The sequence below is a fragment of the Phascolarctos cinereus genome, unplaced genomic scaffold (genome assembly GCF_003287225.1).
Source record: "Phascolarctos cinereus isolate Bilbo 61053 unplaced genomic scaffold, phaCin_HiC Scaffold_9;HRSCAF=440, whole genome shotgun sequence".
Taxonomy (NCBI): Eukaryota; Metazoa; Chordata; class Mammalia; order Diprotodontia; family Phascolarctidae; genus Phascolarctos; species Phascolarctos cinereus.
The window spans coordinates 230,796,057-230,818,655 of NW_027556402.1; the positions used below are offsets into that span (position 1 = coordinate 230,796,057).

The 22,599-nt window shown below is 36.8% G+C and overlaps 1 protein-coding gene across 10 annotated transcripts in view; it reads left to right on the top strand.

Annotated features, from left to right (window-relative positions):
• The window catches only part of HIPK3 (homeodomain interacting protein kinase 3), a 92,809-nt gene that overhangs the window by 58,834 nt on the left and 11,376 nt on the right, over window positions 1-22,599 (top strand). For 6 of the 10 annotated variants that reach the window (XM_020963869.2, XM_020963875.2, XM_020963873.2 and 3 more), the window contains exons 4-9: window positions 7,230-7,349; window positions 8,191-8,277; window positions 9,228-9,412; window positions 10,977-11,136; window positions 11,450-11,549; window positions 20,768-20,863. In XM_020963869.2, the coding sequence (XP_020819528.1) occupies window positions 7,230-7,349; window positions 8,191-8,277; window positions 9,228-9,412; window positions 10,977-11,136; window positions 11,450-11,549; window positions 20,768-20,863 (748 nt within the window). The remainder of the gene's footprint in view (window positions 1-7,229; window positions 7,350-8,190; window positions 8,278-9,227; window positions 9,413-10,976; window positions 11,137-11,449; window positions 11,550-20,767; window positions 20,864-22,599) is intronic. The other 4 variants (XM_020963876.2, XM_020963878.2, XM_020963877.2 and 1 more) reach the window with 1 other exon arrangement.

The following is a 22,599-nucleotide window of genomic DNA, read 5'->3' on the forward strand; positions in this document are numbered from 1 at the left end:
ACTCCGTCTGAAGCATAATAGATTCTGCTCTAGCTCCTTATCTTTACTTCTGTGTGTTTCTAGTAAATAGTATATTGTAGGTTTCTGGTTTTTAATCCATTCTGCTATCTGCTTCTGTTTTATGGGTGAATTTATCCCATTTATACTCACAGTTATGATTACTAACTGTATTTCTCTGCATCCTATTTTCCCCACTTATCCTTCCCTCTCTTTCTCCTTTTGCTGTGTCTCTCCTTTTGCTTCTGACCATCTCCCTCAATTTTCCCTTCCTTCTATCAGTCTCTCCCCTCCTTTCCCCTTTCTTTTAACCTCCTCTCCTCCTACTTTCCTGTGGAGCAAGGTAGATTTCTATACCAAACTGAGTGTGTTTGTTGTTCCCTCTTTGAGCCAGTCCTGATGAGAGTAAGGGGCAAGCATTATTCACCCCTCCACTGTAAAAGCTCTTCCTCTTGTGCCTCTTTTATATGATATAATTTACCCCTTTCTATCTCTCTCTTTCCCCTTCTCCCAGTGCATCCCTCTTTCTTACCCCTTACTATTATTTTTTTGAACTCATCCCATCATAGTCAATTCACACCCATGCCCTCTGTCTATATATGCTCATTTAAATGCCCTGCTAATGATGAAGTTCCTAGGAGTTACAAGTATCATCTTCCCATGTAGGAATGTAAACTGTTTAACTTTATTGAATACTTTGCGATTTCTCTTTTCATGTGTTACTCTTTTATGCTCCTCTTGAGTCTTGTATTTGAAAGTCACGTTTTCTGTTCAATTCTGGTCTTTTCATCAGGAATGCTTGAAAGTCCTCTGTTACATTAAATGTCCATCTTTCCCCCCTGAAGGATTATACTCATTTTTGCTGGGTAGATGATTCTAGGTTGTAATTCTAGCTCCTTTGCCCTCTGGAATATCATATTCCAAGCCCCCTGATCCTTCAATGTAGAAGCTGCTCAATCTTTTGTTATCCTTACTATGTTATATGCTATATGTTATATGAACTGGCTGCTTGCAATAATTTTCTCCTTGACCTGGGAGCTCAGGAATTTGACTGTGGTATTCCTGGGAGCTTTCATTTTGAGATCTCTCACAAGAGGTGATTGGTGAATTCTTCCGCTTTCTATTTTTCTCATTCTAGGGTATCAGGGCAGTTTTCTTTGATCATTTGTTGAAATATAATATCTAGGCTCTTTTTTTTTTTTAATCGTGGCTTTCAGATAGTCCAATAATTCTTCAGTTATCTCTCCTGGATCTATTTTCGTGATTAATTGCTTAGTTTCTAATGAGATATTTTATATTGTATTTTTTCATTCTTTTGATTTTGTTTTAGTCTCTTGATGTCTCATGGAGTCATTAGATTCCCTTTATTCAATTCTAATTTTTAATTTTTGAGGGATTATTTTCCTCAGTGAGCTTTAGTACCTCCTTTTCCATTTGCCCAATTCTGCTTTTTGAGGAGTTATTCTCTTCAGTGGATTTTTGTGCCTCTTTTACCATTTGGCCAATTCTGTTTTTTAAGGTGTTATTTTCTTCAGTATTTTTTTGTGCCTTTTTTACCAACTGTTATGTTTCTTCATCATTTTCTTGCATTAGTCTCATTTCTTTTCCCAGTTTTTCTTCTACTTTTTTAATTTGAGTTTTAAAATCCCTTTTTGAGCTCTGTCAGGAATTCATTTTGGGTCTATGCCCAATTCAGATTTCTCTTTGAAGCTTTTCATGTAGCTATTTTGACTTCCTTGTCTTCTTCTGAGTTTGTCTTGATTTTTCCCTGTCACCATAGTAACTTTCTGTGGTCAGGTTCTTGTTGGTTGCTCATTTTTCAGTCTATTTCTTGACTTTAACTTGGTATTAAAGTTGGCCTCTGCTCCCAGGGTGAAGGGGTCATGTTCCAAGCTTCAGGTTTTTTGTGCAGCTGTTTTCAGAGATAATTCTGGGGACCCGTAAATTTTTGGTTCTTCTAAGGTGATGTGATCTAAGGATAGGTGTGGTCACTGTTCTCCTGACCTGTACTCTGCTCTGTGAGTGACCACAAGCACTCTTCTTCGCCCTGGAGCTGTGACCAAGGCCCCTGCTCCCATGTGGCCACAAGAGCTTTTGCTTCTTAAGACTCTGGAGTTGTGACTTGGGTTCTTGCTCTCCTGTGGTCTAGAGAATCAGTGTTCCTTTCTGCCTTGAACCTGAGACTAGTGCCTCCACCCGCCTTCTCTACCTTGGAATTGTGACCAGGGTCCCCACTCCCCTGTGGCTTCAAGCACGAGTATGTTGGTGCTCTTCCTCACCCTCAGACCTTGACCTGAAACTGAGTATGGGCAATGCAACAGAGTTCTGCACCCAGTGCAAACAGAGTCCCCTGTAATTTCCTTCTGATCAGTTGTTCAACTTCCTTACCAAGCTGAGAGCTCTAGAAGCCACCACTCCCCCCCATGCAGCCACTCTCAAAGCCCGACCACCACCCCAGTGAGACAGGCCTTTCCTGCTGCTATCCTAAGTTGTCTTGGGCTGGAAAATTGTTTCACCTCAACCTTTTAAAAGTTGTTTGGAAGGAAATTTGGGAGAGCTTAGGTGAATTTCTGCCTTTAATCCACCATATTGGCTTTGTCATCTATAGAACTCTTTTAAGAATATTTGTTATTAAATGATGACCTCTTTCCCTTTCCTTTCCCCTTCCCTTCCCTTTTCCTCTTCCTTTTCCTTACATTGGTTCACATCTGAACCAATTTAATTTAGCTAATGTGCATCACTTTCAATTATAGAGAGAATTCAATTATAGATGGGCACTCCCAAGGATATTTAAAAAACTCAAAGCCCTACTCTGAACTTTCAGTCAGGAGAGTTTGGGTTCAGATTCTATCTGTGGCACTTTAACTAGGGGGCCATGGGCAAGTCACTTAACCAGTCCGAACTTTGGTTTCCTTATTTGTATAAGGTGATAATCCTAGTAGTGTCTTCTTTACAGGGCTGTCTGTGAAGGTTCATGCAGCTAATTGCTTTGTAAACATAAGGAACTGTATTAAGTGTGGATACTTATTACCTAGCATCTGAACCCAGATATTCTGACTCTAAATTCTTTTTTCTTTCTACTGTACCACACTTGTGAGTGGCAGTAGCACAGTGTGGTTTAAAAAGCAGCCCTACAACACTGACTCCTTCTTAGCCTTGGATGGCTTGGGATCTCTAGGTTTTTTCCTGCCACAATTGTAAACAATAAGCACTCTCTTAGATTTGAAATCCAGGTAGAGTTAGCTGTATTTGGCGTATGAAAGGTGGCTTTTTTTTTCTTACTTTATTTTGTTTGTTATTTGTAGTAACGATAGAATCATAGATCTATTCTCCCCCCTCTTCCTGACTCTTCTATTTCTGTCAAAGGCATCACCATCCTCCCATCCTTCAAGTATGAAGCCTCTGCATTATCTTTGACTCCTCATTCTCCCTTATATTTCATAGCCAGTCAGTTGCCAAATCTGGACATTTTTACCTCTGTAATATCTCTTGCATTTGACCTTTTCTTTCCATTCACAAAGCTACCACCTGAGAGCTTAGACCTTCCTCACTTCTTGCCTGTGCTATTGCAATGGCCTCCTAATTGGTCTCCCTTCCTCAAGTCTCTATTCTAGTCCATTCAGCATACAGTTGTCACAGTGATTTTCCCCAAATGCATCTCTGACCATGTGACTTGCCTACTCAGTCCACTCTGGTAGCTTCCTGTTGTCTCTAGCATAAAATGTAAACTGTTCTTTTTAACTTTTAAATCACTGTGCAGCCTGGCCCAAATTTATCTTTCCAGCCACGTTTGATATTACTCCTTCTGCACTCTGTGATCCAGCCAAACTGGCTTTCTCTTTGTTCCTAACACATGACATTCCAATTTCCTTTTCCCATGCCTTTGCATTGACCATTCCACATGCTGTTTGTAACACCCAACTGATTCTCCTATTTCTGTCCCCTAGGTCCAAGCAAAACGAGTCTAATTCCTCTTATGTGACAGCTTTTCAAATACTTGAAGCTACAACTGTCATATATCTTACCTAAGTCTTTTCATTTCCAGGGTAAACACCTCAAGTTCTTTTAACTGATGTACATATGGTATGACATTGAGGCCCTTTGCCATCGTATTCATCCTGCTGTTTTATCAGCATCCTTTTAAAAATGTGATACTCCTCCCCAACACCCACCCCCACTTCCTGATGTGGTCTGACAAAGGCAGAGTGAAGCAGGATTATGACATCTTTGCCCTGTATACTAAGCTTCTCTTAATGTAGTCTTAAAATTGAATTTGATTTTTTTGCCTACTACATATTGTTGACTTACTGAGTTTGTTGTTCACTAACTCATCCCTTTCTGGATTGTTTTCTGAAGACTTAATACTCTGGTCATGTCTGCCCCATCTTTTACTTTTAAGGTTTTTTCCTAAACTTTAAAGTGTAAGACTTTACATTTGACCCTACTAAAATATCACTTTATTAGATAATTGTCTATCATTCCAACCTATTAAGCTATTTTTGGATTCTTATTGTCTTATCCACCATCTTAGCTAAGACTACTAGAACTAGCTTTGTGTCTTATACAAATTGGATAAGAATGAGCTTGCCATCTTTGCTTTTACTCAAGTAGAATTTCAGTCTAGTTGATTCTTCTTGACTCTTGAATATTTTTCACTAGATTTATGCAACCAGTTTTAGTTATGGTTTTATAACAAAATATAATCCAAAAAAAAGTATTACACAGATTCTTAAAGATAATGGCAAAGGCTTAAACAATAGTGTAACAAGATTTGTTTCACAGAATGTCACTAATGAAATTCCTTCCTACATTTGATTGGGCCAGATAGGCAGTCACCCTGTTTCAGAGGTGTTGTACAAACTTAATACTTCTATTTATAGTACTTGGTTCCACGATTACAAATAACCTAAGAAAAACCTTCATACAATTTAAAAGTAACTGATGGTGAACTGACCCGGAGTGAAATGAGCAAAACCAAGAGAACAATTGGCATAGGAACAACATTATTTTTTTTTTGGAACAACATTATTTTTAAAAAAATACTTTGAAAGACCTAAGAACTCTGATCAATGTATTGATCAGAGGGCAGCTGATGAAGCAGCATGCTACCTACCTCCTGACAAGTGGTGGACTCAGAATGCTCAACAAGACACCTTTTCAGGCACTTCCATTGGGAATTGCTTAACTATGCATATTTGTTACAAAGGCTTTCTTTTTCTTTTTTCCTTTTTAATTGTAGTGGCTGGGTATCAGACTGGGGCTAGGGACAGAGTAGCTAAAAAGCGGGAAAAGAGGCTCATTGAAACTTAAAAAAATAACACGTAGGTGAGAATTGTAGAGAGGCTAGAAAGAATCATAGGTAATATGAGCATCTTTGAAAGTTACTTGTGAATTTATTATCTATTTAAAAATAAAAACAAGCTGTATGTAGTAACCACTACATTTTAATGAACAGTTCTCCTTTTCCTTTTGTATATGGAAATGCTTATTTTATTTGGCTTTAAGTTCAGAATTTTAAAAATTTAGACAATAAAAACAAGTAGTGTCTTTCATTAGAAGCATATACTCAATAAATATTGTATTTTGTCTCATTAAATTTCCGATGGAGTTTTTAAAATGTTGTCTAGACTGGTCTAAACTTAAATTGAAGAGAAAGTCATATCCTTTCCAATAATTTTTGGCCTGTCTTTTAATCTTTTTTAAAGAAAAAATTTTGTTCATATATTTTCAGTACCAGGTAATATTGTCAAAGATAATTTTTGTTATTTCCTGGTATTCAACTTAGTAAACATTTATTAAGTGTGTGCTACTTTCTTTCTAGGCCCAAACATACAAAGTGAACACAAATGACGTAAATAAATGAGGGAAGAAGGAGAGGTAATAATTCAATGGTTTAGGAAAGGCTTTCTCTTTTGTTATAAAGTTATAAAGATTATAAATTATTGATGAAGGCAACTCCAGTGACAGGATATAATTTAGCATCTAGTCTAACCTTATTAGTTTTTTATTACATTTGTAGTCATTATTCTGTTGTTATATAGCAAGGAGATTTTTAGCTGTTTGGTATTTTAAGAGGATAAATATAATTATGGTAAAGATCATTTCAAAGAATTTGCATAGTACAAAAAGAAATAAGCCCAAAAAGCTGTGATGTCTTAGCCAGTCTATCAGTGTTAAGTCAGTATGACCACAGTGAATTCTCTTCAGCAGAGTTGTGGATACAATAGATGTATTTGTTTTCTGTTCTCCTGGTGGTGAATTTCTAGAGGATGAGACCTAAGAGGGCTCTTCCAGTTGTTTAGCTCAATGCTCTCATTTTATAGATGAAGAAACTGGAGCCTGTTAGACAAGTGGGCTTGTTCCACAGTCCCACAGCAGGTTAGTGGCACAGTGAAGACTAGTTTCTCATCTGGTTCTCATGTTCTCTAATCTTTTGCCTTCCTCACAAATACCTGGGTTATATTTGACCAGTATTTATTTAACACCTCCTTCATTCAAGGTAGTCAGGGAGGTGACACGTAGTACCCTCAGTTTGCCTGATATTTTCTTGAAGAGAGAAGTTACAACTGAACTGAATTTCATGTTTGTTTTTTCTGCCTTTAAATGTAGTCATTCTTCAAGTCTGAGTAACCTTTAACCTCTGCATTGTCCTCTTTCTGTTGAATATGCCATCTTTGTAGTCACTGAGGTTTGCAGTCTTGGAGGTCATCTTTAGCTTTTCTTCCCTATTTCTCCCTCCACCTTAATCCTTCACCTTATTACTTGCCAAGTCTTACCCAATGAACTTCCACAGATTTTTACTTCCAGTTGTCTTCTCACTAATTTCTTCTATAGTAGTTTCTTAATAGATCAATTTTAAATGGGTATTTTTATATACTATATATCCTGTATATACAGGATATACAGCGTGTATCCTATGTTCTCAAAGGCTATGCTAGTGAAACGTTAGCTCTGAAAGGTCCTACCAAGCTGGAAAGGCTTCAGATATAAGCCCAGTAACTTTCCCTCATTCTTTTGTTTGAGCACTATCCTAGGATAAGTTCAAAGAGGCTCACTGCCAAGTTGGCAGAGGATGATGAATTATTTGGCCACTGCAGCTCTTGAACATTTGCTAAGTTGTACAGCGATTATGATTTGTTGGTGGAAGGGAGTACTCACACTGATGAGATCACAAGCCATGAAGCAAGATTCAAAATTGAACCTTAATTAAACAATTTTTGTTTGTTTTTCAGATTCGTTACATTTCACAGACTCAAGGTTTACCAGGAGAACAGTTGTTAAATGTGGGGACAAAATCTACAAGATTCTTTTGTAGAGAAACAGATATTTCACATTCTGGTTGGAGATTAAAGGTAATGAATAAAAATCTTAAGAAAATTCTTTGCTTAAAATACCCTTTGCTCCTCCTGTACTTTTTTCCCTCTACTGCATCTGTTCCAATTTAAGAAGCCTTCCCAGTTTAACTTAGCCTATTCTTTCTCCCTTTTCCTTTCCTTCTCTTTCTCCTCATCCCCTTTCTCTTTTTCTAATTTAAGTCTTCCTTTATTTCTGTAAAGGATGTTTTATAGTTGTAGTCACATTTGTCCAGACTGTGCCTTGGTAAAATGACTCTCAAGTATTTTATGCCATTTTGTAGTTAATTTAAATTTTCTCTCTTGCTGGATTTTTTAAAAAATTCAGTTTTCTTTTCAGTTCTGAATTATCTCCCTCCCCTCTCACCTTTCTTCATTCACTAAGAATCAGCCCAGTCTCTAACCTGATCTTTTCCCCCTTGGTGCACTTTTATAATTTTATGTTTGTAATTTCTTTTGATTATATGCTTTTCTTATAAAAATTTTAACGTTTGAGAGTGAGAGACGAAGACTGGATCTGCTCTGTGTGTGTGTGTGTGTGTGTGTGTGTGTGTGTGTGTGTGTGTGTGTGTGTGTGATGTAGCTTGTTCTTGTGAAGTCAGTTGGTGTTTTGTAAGTAATCACTGACTTAAGAATTGCTCATTCTTAATCTTGGTGATTATGTAATTCTGTAGCATTTGAAAATTTTCTCCCCATTGATTCTACCTTTAATCTTATTGTACATTATTGCTAATTACTATATGCTATTTTAAATTTCCACTGCCTTAGTATACTTAAAATATTTTAATGTTTATGCTTTAAGAAAAAGAAATAAAACTGTTATTTTTATTTATTGAATAAGACTCTTGAAGAGCATGAGGCAGAGACAGGAATGAAGTCTAAAGAAGCCAGAAAGTATATTTTCAACAGTTTGGATGACATAGTGCATGTGAGTACAGTAATCTCTGTCAGCCTTATGTGATGGTCTTGAATGCTCAATATGGCAACATACATTAATCATTCTTTTGGTTTGAATTTGAAGTCCTTGGTAGCTTTGAATAAATTCGTCTGCCCTAACTGATTAAAATCTAATTGGTTTTGATCACCTTAAAAAATTAAATTGTAACTTTGCTTGTCAAACTTAAAAGTTAGATAATCTGTTTTTCAGTTGAATTTACTTTCTGTCCTTCTAACTTATATTACTCTATGAAAAAAATATTAATTTAGGTCTTCATTTTTGGTTACCTGCACTTCTGGTTCTGACTCAGGCCAGTTCCCTGGTAGTTTAGGCTCTATATTGAAGCAAAATGAGACATTCATAGTTCGTTCAAGAGTTAACAAAGTGAGGTTTACTTAGTCATAGCAGGAAAAGGATGTTCAACAAGGAGGGGTATTGAGAACTCCTTGAGTTGATTCAGCTGAACAAAGTTCCTGTCACAATCCACCAGCCAAGCATCTGAGAGCCCCTCCAGTTCCTTCGCTGCTTTGTATTCAGGAAGTGAGGATATGATCAGAAAGGAACTGCCTGAGCCCTTGGTCCCTGAAATCAGCCAACTCTTGAGAAAGGTCTCAATACCTTTTAAGGAAAAACTAGCCTGACCTGTGTGGGGGTGGGGGTGGGGGAGTGGAGAGTAGGCTATTCCTCTGAAGTACCCATCATAAATCCTTTGTGGCACTGGAATAGACTTTATGCCCCTTAATCCCAAGGTGCCATTATGCCTTGTCTTTTGTGCCATTTTTTTAATCTTCACAATATTTGTGCGTCCTTTTTTCCTCTGTGGTTCAGAATGTACCCATATTTTTACTATAAAAATTTTCAACGTATGGCTTTCTTCAATTTCTTACTCTAGCGTAAATGTATTTTCTCTTCTCTGTTTATTTGAAATTCTGGTTTTTCAGGTGAACACAGTGATGGATTTAGAAGGAATTGATCTTTTGGCAGAGAAAGCTGATAGAAGAGAATTTGTTGGTCTGTTGAAGAAAATGTTGCTGATTGATGCTGATTTGAGAATCACTCCAGTTGAAACACTGAACCATCCTTTTGTTAACATGAAACATCTTCTAGATTTCCCTCATAGCAACCAGTATGTTTTATGCAAATATATTTTTGATATATTTCTGGGAAAAATATATTATTCTCCTAGAAAATGGTAGTAGTTCTCTATTCCAAACTCTGCATTTGTTGAATAACCTCTCCGAGCCTCAGTTTCTTTAAGTATTTATGTAAGTGTAGTGGATAGAGCTCTGAGTTTTGTGATTTAAAAAAATCTGGTGTCTGATCCTGGCTCTTGCCACGAATATTGTTGTGTGATATTAGGTGTATCACTTATCTCATGTTACTCATTTGTGAATTGAAGGGATAGGACTAGGCTAGGGGTCAGCAATTCTGCATTTAAAAATGTAACAGCCATTCTTTGTTCTCAGGCCAAACAGATGGTGGGCTAGATTTGGTCCTCAGGCCTTCGTTTGCAACCCTAGGATTAGATGATGTCCAGGGATCCTTCTAGCTCTATGATCCTGTCATTTGCCTAAGATCATACATGTAATTAGAGCCAAAATTACATGCAAACATGTACACACATGTTTACATACATATATACACGTTTTCACATACCTGTGTATGTGTTTTCATTTTTGTTATATAACAAGACTGGAAGGGTGACAGCTGTGTGATGAGGGATGCTGGTTGATGATTTTAACTATGGACTTTTCCGGGTTTCAGAGACCCCAGTTAGTGTCAAGTCCTCCTGGTCTCTTTCCTTTTCCCCCACCTCCCTAATGAGGGAACTGGAAATATAGGTATGAAGATGTACAGTACAGAATGGGACCCTATGGAATAACTGTGCCTTTAAAATGGTATGACCAAAAAAAAATGGTATGGCCATAACACTCGTATGCTGCTTTTAGGGAAAAAAAAAAATGGAAAGGACCAAGGAATGGGCTGAAGACAGGCAGCTCAGATGAAAAACTCCATAAAATGTCAGTCTTTTGCATTTTAGAGCTTTGGGGTGGTTGGGGGATGAGGAAAAGGGAGAAAGGTTCATTTCAGGCTAGTGATTTCATTGTTGCAGGTATCTCTCTATGAGGAAATCCCCCTCTACAGATGGACATCTTCTACTTAGTTTTGCTTGAGGCACTGAGAGATTAAGTGATTTACCCAGCATTGTACATACTCATGTGTTTCAGAAATGGAACTGGAAACCAGGTTTTCCTGAGTCCAAGGCCTAGCTTTTTCCACGACCAGATAGTGCCTTTCTTTATTGAGAAACCTTAAAAATAGTAAGATACCCACATACATCAGACAGTTGTCTCAGACAGATGTCTTAGAAATTCAGGAACAATTCTTTTTCTAGGGAAACAATATTGGATGCAAAGTAGTTGTTACTACTATTTTACTATCTTCAAAAAGATTACAGTAATGAAATTGCTTTTATTGGCTTTTAAAATCTATTGCATTTTCTAATGGATTTTTTTTTGTTTTTGTTTTGGAAATTAACAATATCTCTTATACATTCTTACTAGGCCTCTTTTTGCATGTGAGCTTTCTATTTTTTTTTTATTCTTTTGAGAGCTTCTTATGTATTACTATGTGTTTATTTTAAATACTATGTGTTCAATTGTACTTATAGTTACTTTTCTGTTTTGCAGTGTAAAATCTTGTTTTCATATTATGGATGTTTGCAAATCTCACTCAAACTCATATGACACAAATAATCGCAATAAAACTTCACTTATGAGACCAGTTGCCTCAGGCAGTGCTGCTAATCTGACTGCAAATTTCACCAAAATAGGCACATTAAGAAGTCAGGTAAGAACAAATATTTAAGAATTTGTATTTATGTATTTTTAAAAGTTATTCAAATTTAGATTTAGAAATTTCATGCCTTTATTCTCTTAAAGCACTTCCCACTGTGTCTCCCAGTTGTGTTTTTTTTTTTCCTAGTTCATTTAGAATCTATCCTTCTGACTTTGGGTTTTATCGGCCTTTATTACTGGGTACATTTTATCACTCCACAGGAATTGTACTCTTGGAAAATAGTATGATTTTTAAAAAAAAATTATACGTACTTAACTATGGGAACATTGATCTGAACAAAGCCTTTTCACTCTGAATGTTTCAGGCATTAACTACATCTGCCCATTCAGTTATGCACCATGGAATGCCTGTGCAGACTGGGACTGCCCAGCAGACATTGATTATCTGCCCCCCAGCAATTCAAGGTATTGTTCTCTTAAATTGTGTTTCTGGTTTTGGCATATGCTTATGTTCCATAATTTCTAGGTGTAGTTGTCTTTTTGAATTTTGTTTCATATTTTTTATAGCTCCTGGGTTTGAATGTTCAGTTATTTGACTCTTAGCTACATTTATAGTTGCCATTAACCAAAAATGCACGTCTTCAGTATGCTCTGAAGAATCTGGTGCCACAAATAGTGTGCTTGTATAGAAATCAGTGGTCTAGAAGAACCTTCAGGTAATTTGGCAGAGTCTTTATGTGCTACTTGAAAGCCATGCATTCTGAGAATCATTGTTTTAGGTTTTCAAATTTGTGTATGGTATCATTCATTGATACTGTCCATCAGAATCGTACCTTATGCCTACCTCCTTCTAGTGTGGGGGTTCTCGAAGGCCCAGCAGTCAACTCTGTTTTTGTTTTTCAAGAACTGAGCCTAGCTAATTTTTCAGAGGATTATTTCCAGATTGGTTGCAAGATGATCAGTTTTCAGCCAGAGTGACTCTAGAAGACCATCTATTAATTTTTAAGGAGCCTTAAATTTTGCATTAAGCACACATACTTATAAAGTAGATCTTTAATGTTTTGATGGATGACCTGTGTTCTAGAATTTTTTTCATAGTCCATTTATATTTATATGAATCTAGTTGATTGCCTTTTTATATTTAAAGGCAAAGAAGAAGTAATTTTAATTGAAGATTGTTTCTCTAATTGGTACTTCTTTTGTACTGTTACCTTATTTAAACATATTAATGTACAATGAATGACATTATTTGGGACTGCAAGTATTTCAGTGTAAGGATCTGAGTAGATTTATCTGAAGCTCAGAACTTGCTAGGCTACTTCATTTTAACTGACTTTATTCGGAAGGCAGTTCTCAATTGCACAGCTTTAACCACCAAGTGTCCTAGTACTTGAGAAATGTGAGATGGCAAATTTAGAGACATCTCCACTTCAGAGATCCATGTGAACTGTTTATGCCTGACCTGTGGTAGAGCATTTGAGCTCACGTTGATCCGATCAGCTGCAGCCAGACCCCACGTTGGTCTGTCATTGATCCTCTTCAGGAATGAAGGACAGCAACCAGCCAGCCAGTTCCAGTACTTGCACAATCAGTTTTCCATGGTTTTTCACAGTTTAATAAGTAAAAGTATAAATCTAAATAAAAGTATCTGTTTTAAGGTATATTAAAGGCACTCTTCCACTAGTAAAATTACAGAACTTATTTGTTCAGATTAGGTATGATTATGTTTCCGGGTAACTCTTTCTGTGAAAAAGTGTGCTAAGTTTTGATGTGCTGCACTGCAGTTTATAAGATGTTTCGTTATGATGCCACCCTAAGCTATGAAACGTCTGCCTAAAATTCAGCTTCAAACATCTTTTAAGTTTGTGATGGTTGGTATGCATGATTATGTGTAATTGAATTTATCACAGGTAGCGAAAAGATTATTTATGTCGATGCGTGGTATGAGACATAATCTTAAGCCTGATTTTTCTTCACATTTTCAATTGAACATAAGAATTGAACTATAATTTCTCACAACTCCAAGCAGTTAAGTTATTGGATGCCTGGATAAATACTAACTTTATGAAGAAAAGCTTATGTATGCATTATTAGTTAAACCTGGGAATTTTGAGTCTGTCTTAACCTGACAGATATTTTCATGCTTTCACAATAAATTTTTACCTTGAAGTTTAGAATTTTTTGCTTTGCCTATTTATGTGTCATTAGAGCTAAATCTGTGTAGTATGTTGTACAGCATTTTTGATTCCAGAGCTTTGGGAGCCGAAGTACCTTAGAAGTGTTATTAGGAGCCCATGACTCATTGGCACGAGATTTGCTTCTCTGTTTGATGGCAGTCTTTTGGTTTAGATTGTTTCTTAGAGTTAGCATTGTGTCTTCGAGTCCTCTGGAGGTATAGTGGAGTTCTGAGTGGGTTACAAACCACATCCCAACCCCAAAACTGTGGATCTCTTTAAAGTGTTCAGTGGTGGCAGCAGAAAACTTGAAGACTATATGAAAAGGGGGACCCAGAATGAGTCTCTGTTGTTCTTAGGTCCTCCTCTTTTGGTAGTATTCTTTCAGGCTATTTTATTATATTTTAAAGTAATATGGAAGCTCCAGTTATTTAGTGTATGGTTCTGAAGCAGTGTGCTATAGAGAAAAGAGCACCGAACCAAGAGTTAGGAGGCTCGGGTTTGGGTCTTAGTTTTGCTCCAAAAGAACACCTGTCTAAAATTAGCAAGTTGGCCTGCCTGGATAATTGCCAAGATCCTAGTTGTAGAAGTCTGTGATTCTAGAGAGAGGCATAAGGATGGGAATTTTGATTCTATTTATAGGAGGATTGGAATTCCAGTTGAGGGAACTCCTAGGTTGGTCCCTCATCTGTGCCTTGTAGACTAGAGAGTTAAATAGCGAGCTTGCTGAGAAGTCAAGTGACTTACTCAGGGTCCAGTCATGCAGCCAGTAGGCATCTGAAGTGGTACTTCAAGCTGGATCTTCTTGGCTCTGAGTCCAGCTTGCTGTCCTGGGGGCCTTGCTGCCTCTTGCCTATGAAACACTTGTACATAATCTAGCTTAAAACATCTTTGAATGGTGTGGTCCTTAGCATATGCAATTGTTTTCTTGAGTTATCACCAAAAGGCACAAAACTCATGTATGTCAGTGTTTTTGTGGAAAAGCATTTCCCATTTTTAATTATTTTCAGTCAAGAAGTGGGTTAGTTTTTTGTTGTAAAGGTGTTTATTATGATATTACAGTATCTGTGCCCTTGATTCTAATGTTTTGATAAAAAAAAAATTAACAAAAATCGGAGCAAAATAATTATTTGGATTTTTTTCTTGGAAACTTGAGGAATTTAGAGACTATATCAATACTATCTTATAACTCCAGAGGTTATATATAATACAGATTTCTTTTAACATGTCTGGCAAAGTACTCTTTAATTTTTAAAATGGTTTATAAGTGATAAAAGGTAGGTCACCATTGCTTAATGTGGGTGACAGAGGAAGGGCAGGGATTTTACCTGATTTTAATCAGACTGTTCATAGGTTGAATGGTGCACAACTACTCTTTTGAATTAGAGTGGATGACAAAACTTAATCTCTGGGTTTACTTTAAAGAACAGACAGAGGTTGTAAGGGGAAAAGGCTTGTAAGGACATCTGGATTAATATATTCTTTTCTAACACAAGGGTCAATGAAGTCTTCTGAACCCACTGGCATTGTAGGGATAGATAATTATAGCCAGCATTATTAGACTATCTAGAACTTCATAATATATGTAAAGTTTTGCTAATTTTAAGGTGCTATATAAATGCTACATGTGATTATCATTAGATAGAAATGGCTTTCTCCTTTTAGGGTAAGTGGTGTAAACATTTGAGATTGACCACCAAAAAAACCAGGAGTAGTTAGGTCACAATTACAGTCCCTCAACAAACATTTATTCAGTGTTTACTAGCTGCCAAGCCTTGTGCTAAGTGCTGAGGATACAGAAAGGAAAAAAAAAGTCCCTGCCCTCACCAGGAGTGTATACACTAATGGAGGAAACAAAATGTAAATAATTTGGTTACATACACATATAAATATAGCATGGTTGGAAGGTAATTCTGAATTTGTTCTTTGGGCTATTTTCTGAATTCTCCATTCCCCTTGAACCTGAATTATTCTTTTACTCCATAGCATAGTCAAGGCAATTCAGTTCAACAAGTATTTAGCAAATGCCTACTATGTGCCAGGCACTCAGAAACAAAATAGCCCTTGCCATCAAAGAGCTGCTGTTTTACGAGGAAGAAGCATCAGGCTCACACACACTAAGTGTACACACTAAGTACAGAGTAATTTTAAGTCTGGGGGAGTTGTAGCAATCAGGAGAACCAGGAAAGGGCCTCTCTGAGGTAGGGGCTCCTGAGGTCAGCTCTCAGGTGATTCAGGGTTTCCAAAAGGGGAGTGGTGTTGGATATGGGAAGGACAAGCGTCCAGGTGAGCAATCTGTTTGAAGGTGTAGAGGGAGAAGAGAGACAGTATCATGTCCAGAGAGCAGTAAGGAGGCCAGTTTAGCTCCAAGTAGAGGGAATAAGGGGAAGATAAGTCTGCAGAGCTTCTAGCAGAGGTTCCCAAAGTGGCCACCCCCTGGGGGGTGCTGGAATGATCCAGGGAGGCAGTAGTGGCCCGGGTGCAGTTGAGGGTCATTGAATATAAATGAGGGGTGGTGGAAGCATAAGGAAAGAAGAGAAGAGACAAAAAATTTGAAAGAGCACTCATACGTATTTCATCTGTTGTGTCACAGAGTTAAAGTCATGATTACATTATTTTCCAGATAAACACACAAAATGCAAGTTAAAACCAATCAGTGGTCAAGTCCACTATAGATCTTAACAAGCAAGTGTTGGTAGGCGAGCATGTCGTGCATTCTTGGGAAGTCATTGTAATGACTTGTTTATAATATACCATACAAGTGCATCAAAATTTCAATTCAGGAAAAAAAACAAATTTACAATAAATTATTAAATTTAAGATGCATCTTTTGTAAAAAGTTACATTTTTTTGAAATGATGCAAATTTTTTTTAAAAAAGGGGGTTTAAAGAAAGTAGATTTTCAGGGGGTTGTCATTTTTTTTAAAAAAGGGGATGGAAGGCCAGGTAGGTTTGGGAACCTCTGAAGTGTTCTAAATGAAGGTTTGGGAACCTCTGAGGGGTTCTAAATGACAAGCAGAAGACTGTGTATTGTTCTTAGAGGCCACAGGGAGCCAAGCAGAGGTGACAAGGTCAGGCCTGGGTTTTCAGAATACCAGTTTAGCTGCTGGAATGGAGGTTGGGGTGGAGAAGGTAGAGAAGGAAATGAGATCAAATGGAAGGAGAAATAACTGTGGGGTCAGAACTTGAGTTCAACTGGCCCCTCTGACAATACCTGGAGGACCCTGGGCAGGACATGGAACCTCTCCTCCATAATTTTCTTAATCTGTAAAAGAAGAAGATTGGATTTGGTGGCTTCTGAGATGGCTTCCAGCTCCAAATATACGGTCCTGTGGCCTCAGGCAACTCACTTAACTGACCTGGGCCTCTTTTGTATCATCTTGAAGCTGTCAACAGCTATGTGAAAAGAAATTCTAAATCACTGATAATTAGATAAATGCAAATTAAAGCAACTCTGATGTTGTATGTCACACCTATCAAATGGACAACGTTGACAGAAAGGGGAAATGACAGATAACATTGGGGCAGCTGGAAAACAGGCTTGTTGATGCATGGTGGTAGATGTGAATTGGTCCAGCTGTTCTAGAAAGCAATGTGGAATCATGCTCAGAGTTACTCAAGTGTGCATATCCTTTGACCTAGCAGTAGCACTACTAGACCTATACATGAAAGAAAGAGGAAAAGGAGCCATGTGTACAAAAATATGTATAGCCTCCTTTTTTTTGTAGTGGCAAAGAACTAGAAACCAAGTCAGGAAGGGGGGTGCCTATTGATTTGAGAAATAACTTGAGCAAGTCATGGTGTATGAATGGTGTTGAAAGAAATTGTGAAAGAAACCTGAGAAGACTTGTATCAACTAATACATAGTAAAGTGAGCAAAACCAGGAAAACAGTTTATATAGTAACAACAAAAACATTGTAATGACAACTTGGAAAAACTTGAGAACCCTTATCAATATAGTGACCAACCCTGCTGATCGTGAAACATTCTAGTTGCTTTTTAATACAGAGAGGTTAAAGTCTCTCAAAGCAGAATGAAATTGAAATGTTTGGACATAACCGAGTACGAATTTGTTTTGATTGGTTCTGCATATGTGTTACAAAGTCTTTTTTCTTTAAGGGGGTGGGGTGGAAAGGAGAAAAAAATTGTTAAATGAAAAAAATAAAAGTTAAGGAACTAAAACGAGCTCAAGATCTGTGAGTAAACTCTAGCAGGAAGTTCAGTTACAAGTCTAGCAGTAGTATATGCTAGAGAGCTCTGTGGGGGGAGAGAAAGAGACACTTGCAAGAGAATGTTATAGAAGAAGAATTGAGAAAACTTGGCATTTGACAAGACATGGAGTTAGTGAAAAGTCGGGGATGACTCCAAGGTTAAGAATCTAAGTGACTAGAAGATTGGGAGTCCCTCAACAGAAATAGGAAAGTGTGGAAGTTGGTTAGGTTTTGATGAACAACAGATAATGAGATCTTTAGTTAATGACAGCATTGATTCTTCAATATTGAATATTAAGGTAGATATGAAGAGAAGATTCTGCAAAGATGGTGGAGTAGGTCAGAAAATTCCAAGCTCTCAAGATTTTCCCCCACAAAAGAGATGAAATAATGCCTCAGGGTGAATATTGAGCAGTAAAAAGAAATAAGACTAGGAGAAGAGTAGGGACCCTCTTGGGACAATCAGAGATCTGAAGAAAAATCCCAGGAAGAGGTGTAGTCTCTGTGAAGAGTAAAGCCCTCCAGGCTAGGTCCTAGATCTGCCTAAACAACAAGTGGTAGCAAGTCCTGTGGTTAGCTGGGTTGGAAGGCTGCCTCTGGCCACAGGGACTTTTCCCCCTGGACCGTAAGGGGTGTCTGAGCTGGGGAAGATCAAGGGAACTTCTGTCGACAAGGAATGCCAGACTCAGCTAGTGCTGCAGAAACATGGCAGGAGCAAGAAGGAAACCAGCACACTTCAGATGAGTGCAGAAGCAGTGGGGTGGGACCCTGCTCACTGTGGGCACTTACAGGAGTTTGGAGATTTTGCCTCTAAGGGGAGAACTGAGGGAGGATCTGAGGCCAGAGGCACCATCCACCATACCCCAGGACTAGAGGTGATTATAAAAACTAAGCTACTGCAAATAAAAAAAAAAGTACAAGCAAAGGAGAAAGAATCCAACTGTAAGTTACTATGGGAGTAGAGAACACTGGGGTTTATCTTCAGAGGAGGATACTGAAGCAGAGAAACCCTCTTCTGCCCCAAAGAGTAACGTCAAATGGTTACCTGCTCAAAAAGAATTCATAGAAGAACTTAAAAAAGACTTTAAAAATCAAATGATAGAGATTGAGGAAAAACTTAAAAAAAAACACTCCAAGAAAAACAAGAAGATTATGAAAAGAAAGTCAGCCAATTAGGGAAGGAGATCCAGAATCTTAAGGAAGAAAATGACTCCTTGAAAATCAGAATTGAGCAAGGGGAGGCCAGTGAAGTTATAGGAGATCAAGAAATAATAATACAAAATATAAAGAGTGAAAAAATAGAAGATAACGTGCAACATCTTATTAACAAAAACAGCTGATCTGGAGAACAGGTGAAGAAGAGAAAACGTAAAAATAATCGGATTACCTGAAAGCTATGATCAAAAAAAGAATCTTAATACAATAATACAAGAAATAATTAAATTGTCCTGAAGCATCGTAACAAGAGGGGAAAGTAGAAATAGAAAAAATCCACTGATCACCACCTGAAAAAGATAGGAATATTATAGCCATATTCCGAAACCCCCAACTCAAGGATAAAATATTACAAGCAACAAGGAAAAAAAAGCAATTTTAAATATGGCAGTACCACAATTAGAATCACGCCTTGCAATGGTGACTCTAAAAGAACACACATCTTGGAACACTATATCAAAGAGCAAAAGAACTGGGGTTCTGGCTGAAAATATACCCAGCCATGCTAAGCATAATCCTGAATTTTAAAAAAAGTGGATATTTAATGAACTGTCAGACTTTCAGGACTTTGTTAAAAAAAACAAAAACAAAAGAACAACAACAATAAAAACCTGAACTTAATAGAAGATTTCACATGCAACAGCAAAGAGAAATATAAGGTACATACCAAAGACCAATTACAAGGGACTCAAGAAGGACAGACTGATAATCTTTTATGTATGTAAAATGTAAAACACATGTCTGAGATGGTTATTAGTAATTGGGTACATTGTAAGAAAGATTAGGGCAGATCTGAGTGTGATAGGATTTTAAAAAGTTAAACCATTTAGGAATAGCTAAAAAGAATAATTATTATATAAATGATGTGTGAGAAGAAGAACCAACACAGAGGAATTAGATGAGGGAAGAGGGCTGTTAGTTATGGAACCCTACCCTCATTGGGAATGGGTTCAAGAGGGAACAATACCCATATATCTAGAAGAGCATAAAATTCTTATAAATTCAGAAATAAAATGCTAAGGGAATGCTAAGGGGATAGGGAGAGGAGAGAGGATAAAGGAGGGGTCTCTAGAGGGGAGGGTGAGAGAATAGGTTAAAGGAGGGGTATAGGTTAAGTAAAAGGAGGGAAAGGTATTGGGGAGAAGTAAAGTAGAGGAGTTAGGAGGAATAGGAGATAAGAGATACACACAAATATAAAAACAAAAGATCAGAAGTAGAATTTGTTAGAGAAAGGATATGTCTATATATGTATATGTGTGTGTGTGTGTGTGTGTGTGTGTGTGTGTGTTTATATCTATATAAATATATGTGCTTAATTGTAGCCTTCTGGGTGGGAGAGGAAGGGAGGGAGAAGAACAAAGTAAAAAGTACACAGCAGAGAACAAAAGAAAACTAACAAGGGAGCAAAAAAGAAGATGGACAGCTCTCAACACAATGTGTAATATTTATTATATAGGCTTTCTTGAAATGGAAATTTGTTGCTATATATTTTGAATCCTCTCTTATGTTCTGATGTGCACATGACATGCTTTTTTCTTTTCTTATTTTGTGTTTAAGTTTCAATATTTTAGTTTATAATAGGTTTCTTTTTCTTATTATGTATTTAAGTTTCAGTAATAAAAAAAGCAAAAAAAAGTTAGATATGAGACTGAGGAATATGTTCTTATTACTTAGTGAGAAATGGCTTTTAGCATCTTTCTCACCAGTCTGCCTGAATTCAGGGCATGTTCTTTGTACAAATGTTTGCAGTTGTTTATGAAAAGTATGAGATATTTAAATGCAATACAGCAAAGTTCTCTTTCTTTTATCATAGCGATGATTATACTTCCTAAGTATTTATTAAAGCAAATCTAATTGACTAGTAGTAAGGATTTTAGTTAACCTAGATTTGTAGTAAATTAAAATCTTGCCCATTGTTAGAAGGTCAGACTTCATAGTGGCCTTGACAAAGGAAGACTTTTGTGGGTAATGGATTTTGGAAAGAAGTTTAGTGTTTGGTGATTTTGGTGTGGTGGGTTTGAGAATAATTTTGGCTCTGCCCTATTACTCTTATCAAAGTGAATTCTGCTTTTTTCTCTGAAGAGATTATTCATTGCTGCAATGTACCTTCAGTGCCTGGGTGTGCTTATATTCCCTTTCTTGGAGAATTTGCTGATCAAGACATGCTTTTTGGAAGGGGTAAGAAGATCAGTAAAAATCTATAGATTTTTCTTGAAATAATTCGCATCTACTTATGACATACTTACAGAATCTTTAGTAGTTATAGAGGCAAAATATTCTCAAGCCATAGAACATAGGACTATGTGAAGAAAATACACAAGGGAACACATGATGTTAATGTGCTTCTTGGGATAACCATTTATGATTTCTCTGTGCAATACAATTATCAAGATTACACTTTAACAGAAAAGGAAAACACATTTTGGCTGTCTAGACTGTCCAGAAAATCACATGATTGCTTCCAGGGATTGGTTGTATTTGAAATGTGCTTGCTAGTCCATGTGGAAAGTAACTTATGTGATGGACGACTGGAGGTCTAGAGAAGTGTTTATTTTAGCTTATTGTCTTGTGAAATCTCAGGAAATGTAACTGAAGGTCTCATAGCTGTAAATTGGAGATCATGTTACTTATTTGTCACATAAAATTGTTTTGATGCTTAATGTTTACAAAATGATTTGCTGTGTTTAAGACATTAACAATGTTTTGTGGATTAATTTTAGTGTCTTTACTTGGATCTTTGATTCTTCAGTATCATGCATGCACCTATTCGCTGAGGAAATTCGTTTTTGTGTCTTAAGAGAAAATTCCTTTTCATTACTCTGTGTGAGATATTATCTGTTGATGTTTTATATACTTTTTGTTTTAAACTAGCTTTACTTTGTACTCTAGCTTGCTAGTAACCTAGCCACCTCATTTACATTTTGATTAGAGAAGAGGTGACACTTTAATCACTGGCCTCTCAGTGTTTCTTCTTTTTTCTTAGGATTAGGGCATATTGGCTACAATCCCACTTTTATGTGAGAAAAAGTAGAAAAAGTAATTTCTTGTTTTCCTGCCATTTTTCAGATGTCTTGAAGGGAATTTCTGTTAGAGATCTTTTTCAGAAGGAAGCAGAAAATAGGGGTAGGCACACAATCAGATAGGATCCTTTGAGTATTCTGATATACCACATATATCCCACTTTTTCCAAATGCTTTTCTGTTTACATTACATTAAATGAAAAAAAAAAGCCAAACAAACAGGAATGCTTATATAAGACATTACCAAGAAGATCTTGATGTCACAATTTTAAGGGTAAAATAGTAAGAAAATGTAACTAAATGTATCATCAGTTTTTGAAAAAGAATCTTTGGTGTTGGGTCATTGAGGCAATTAGGAAAATCTTTCATTCACATAGTAGCCAGAAGAATGTGGGAAGCAAAACTAAGCTGTAATGCTTCAATATTTTAATAGTTCCATGATCTTAACTGGTGTGGGTACTCCCTCTGCTAATGGAGATTGTAAACATTATTTTCATCCTGTATGATTCTTGTCCATGTTTTCTTCAGAACCAGAGAAGATCTACCCAAACATGCTAGGATCCTTCTTAAGGGTCTTAAAAAAAAAAAGCAACAGCTTTAATAGCTAACTTTTAATGGAAATGATAAACTTTTGAGGGCTGAAAATGAAATTCTTTTTTTGCAATATGTATTTTTAACAATAGAGAAAATCAGTTTGAAAAAGAAATTGGTAATCAAGTGCTTGAATAAGTGGACACCTCTTTTCTAACAAATTGCATTTGTCAATGGTATGAAAAGCTTGTGTGCAGAGAACTTAGCATGAGGGTTATTAATCCCATCCAGTTGAATTTAAAATGCTTTCATTTTTCTTCATTGTAGTTCTTATGAGCATAAGTTCTTATGCAGATTTTCTCT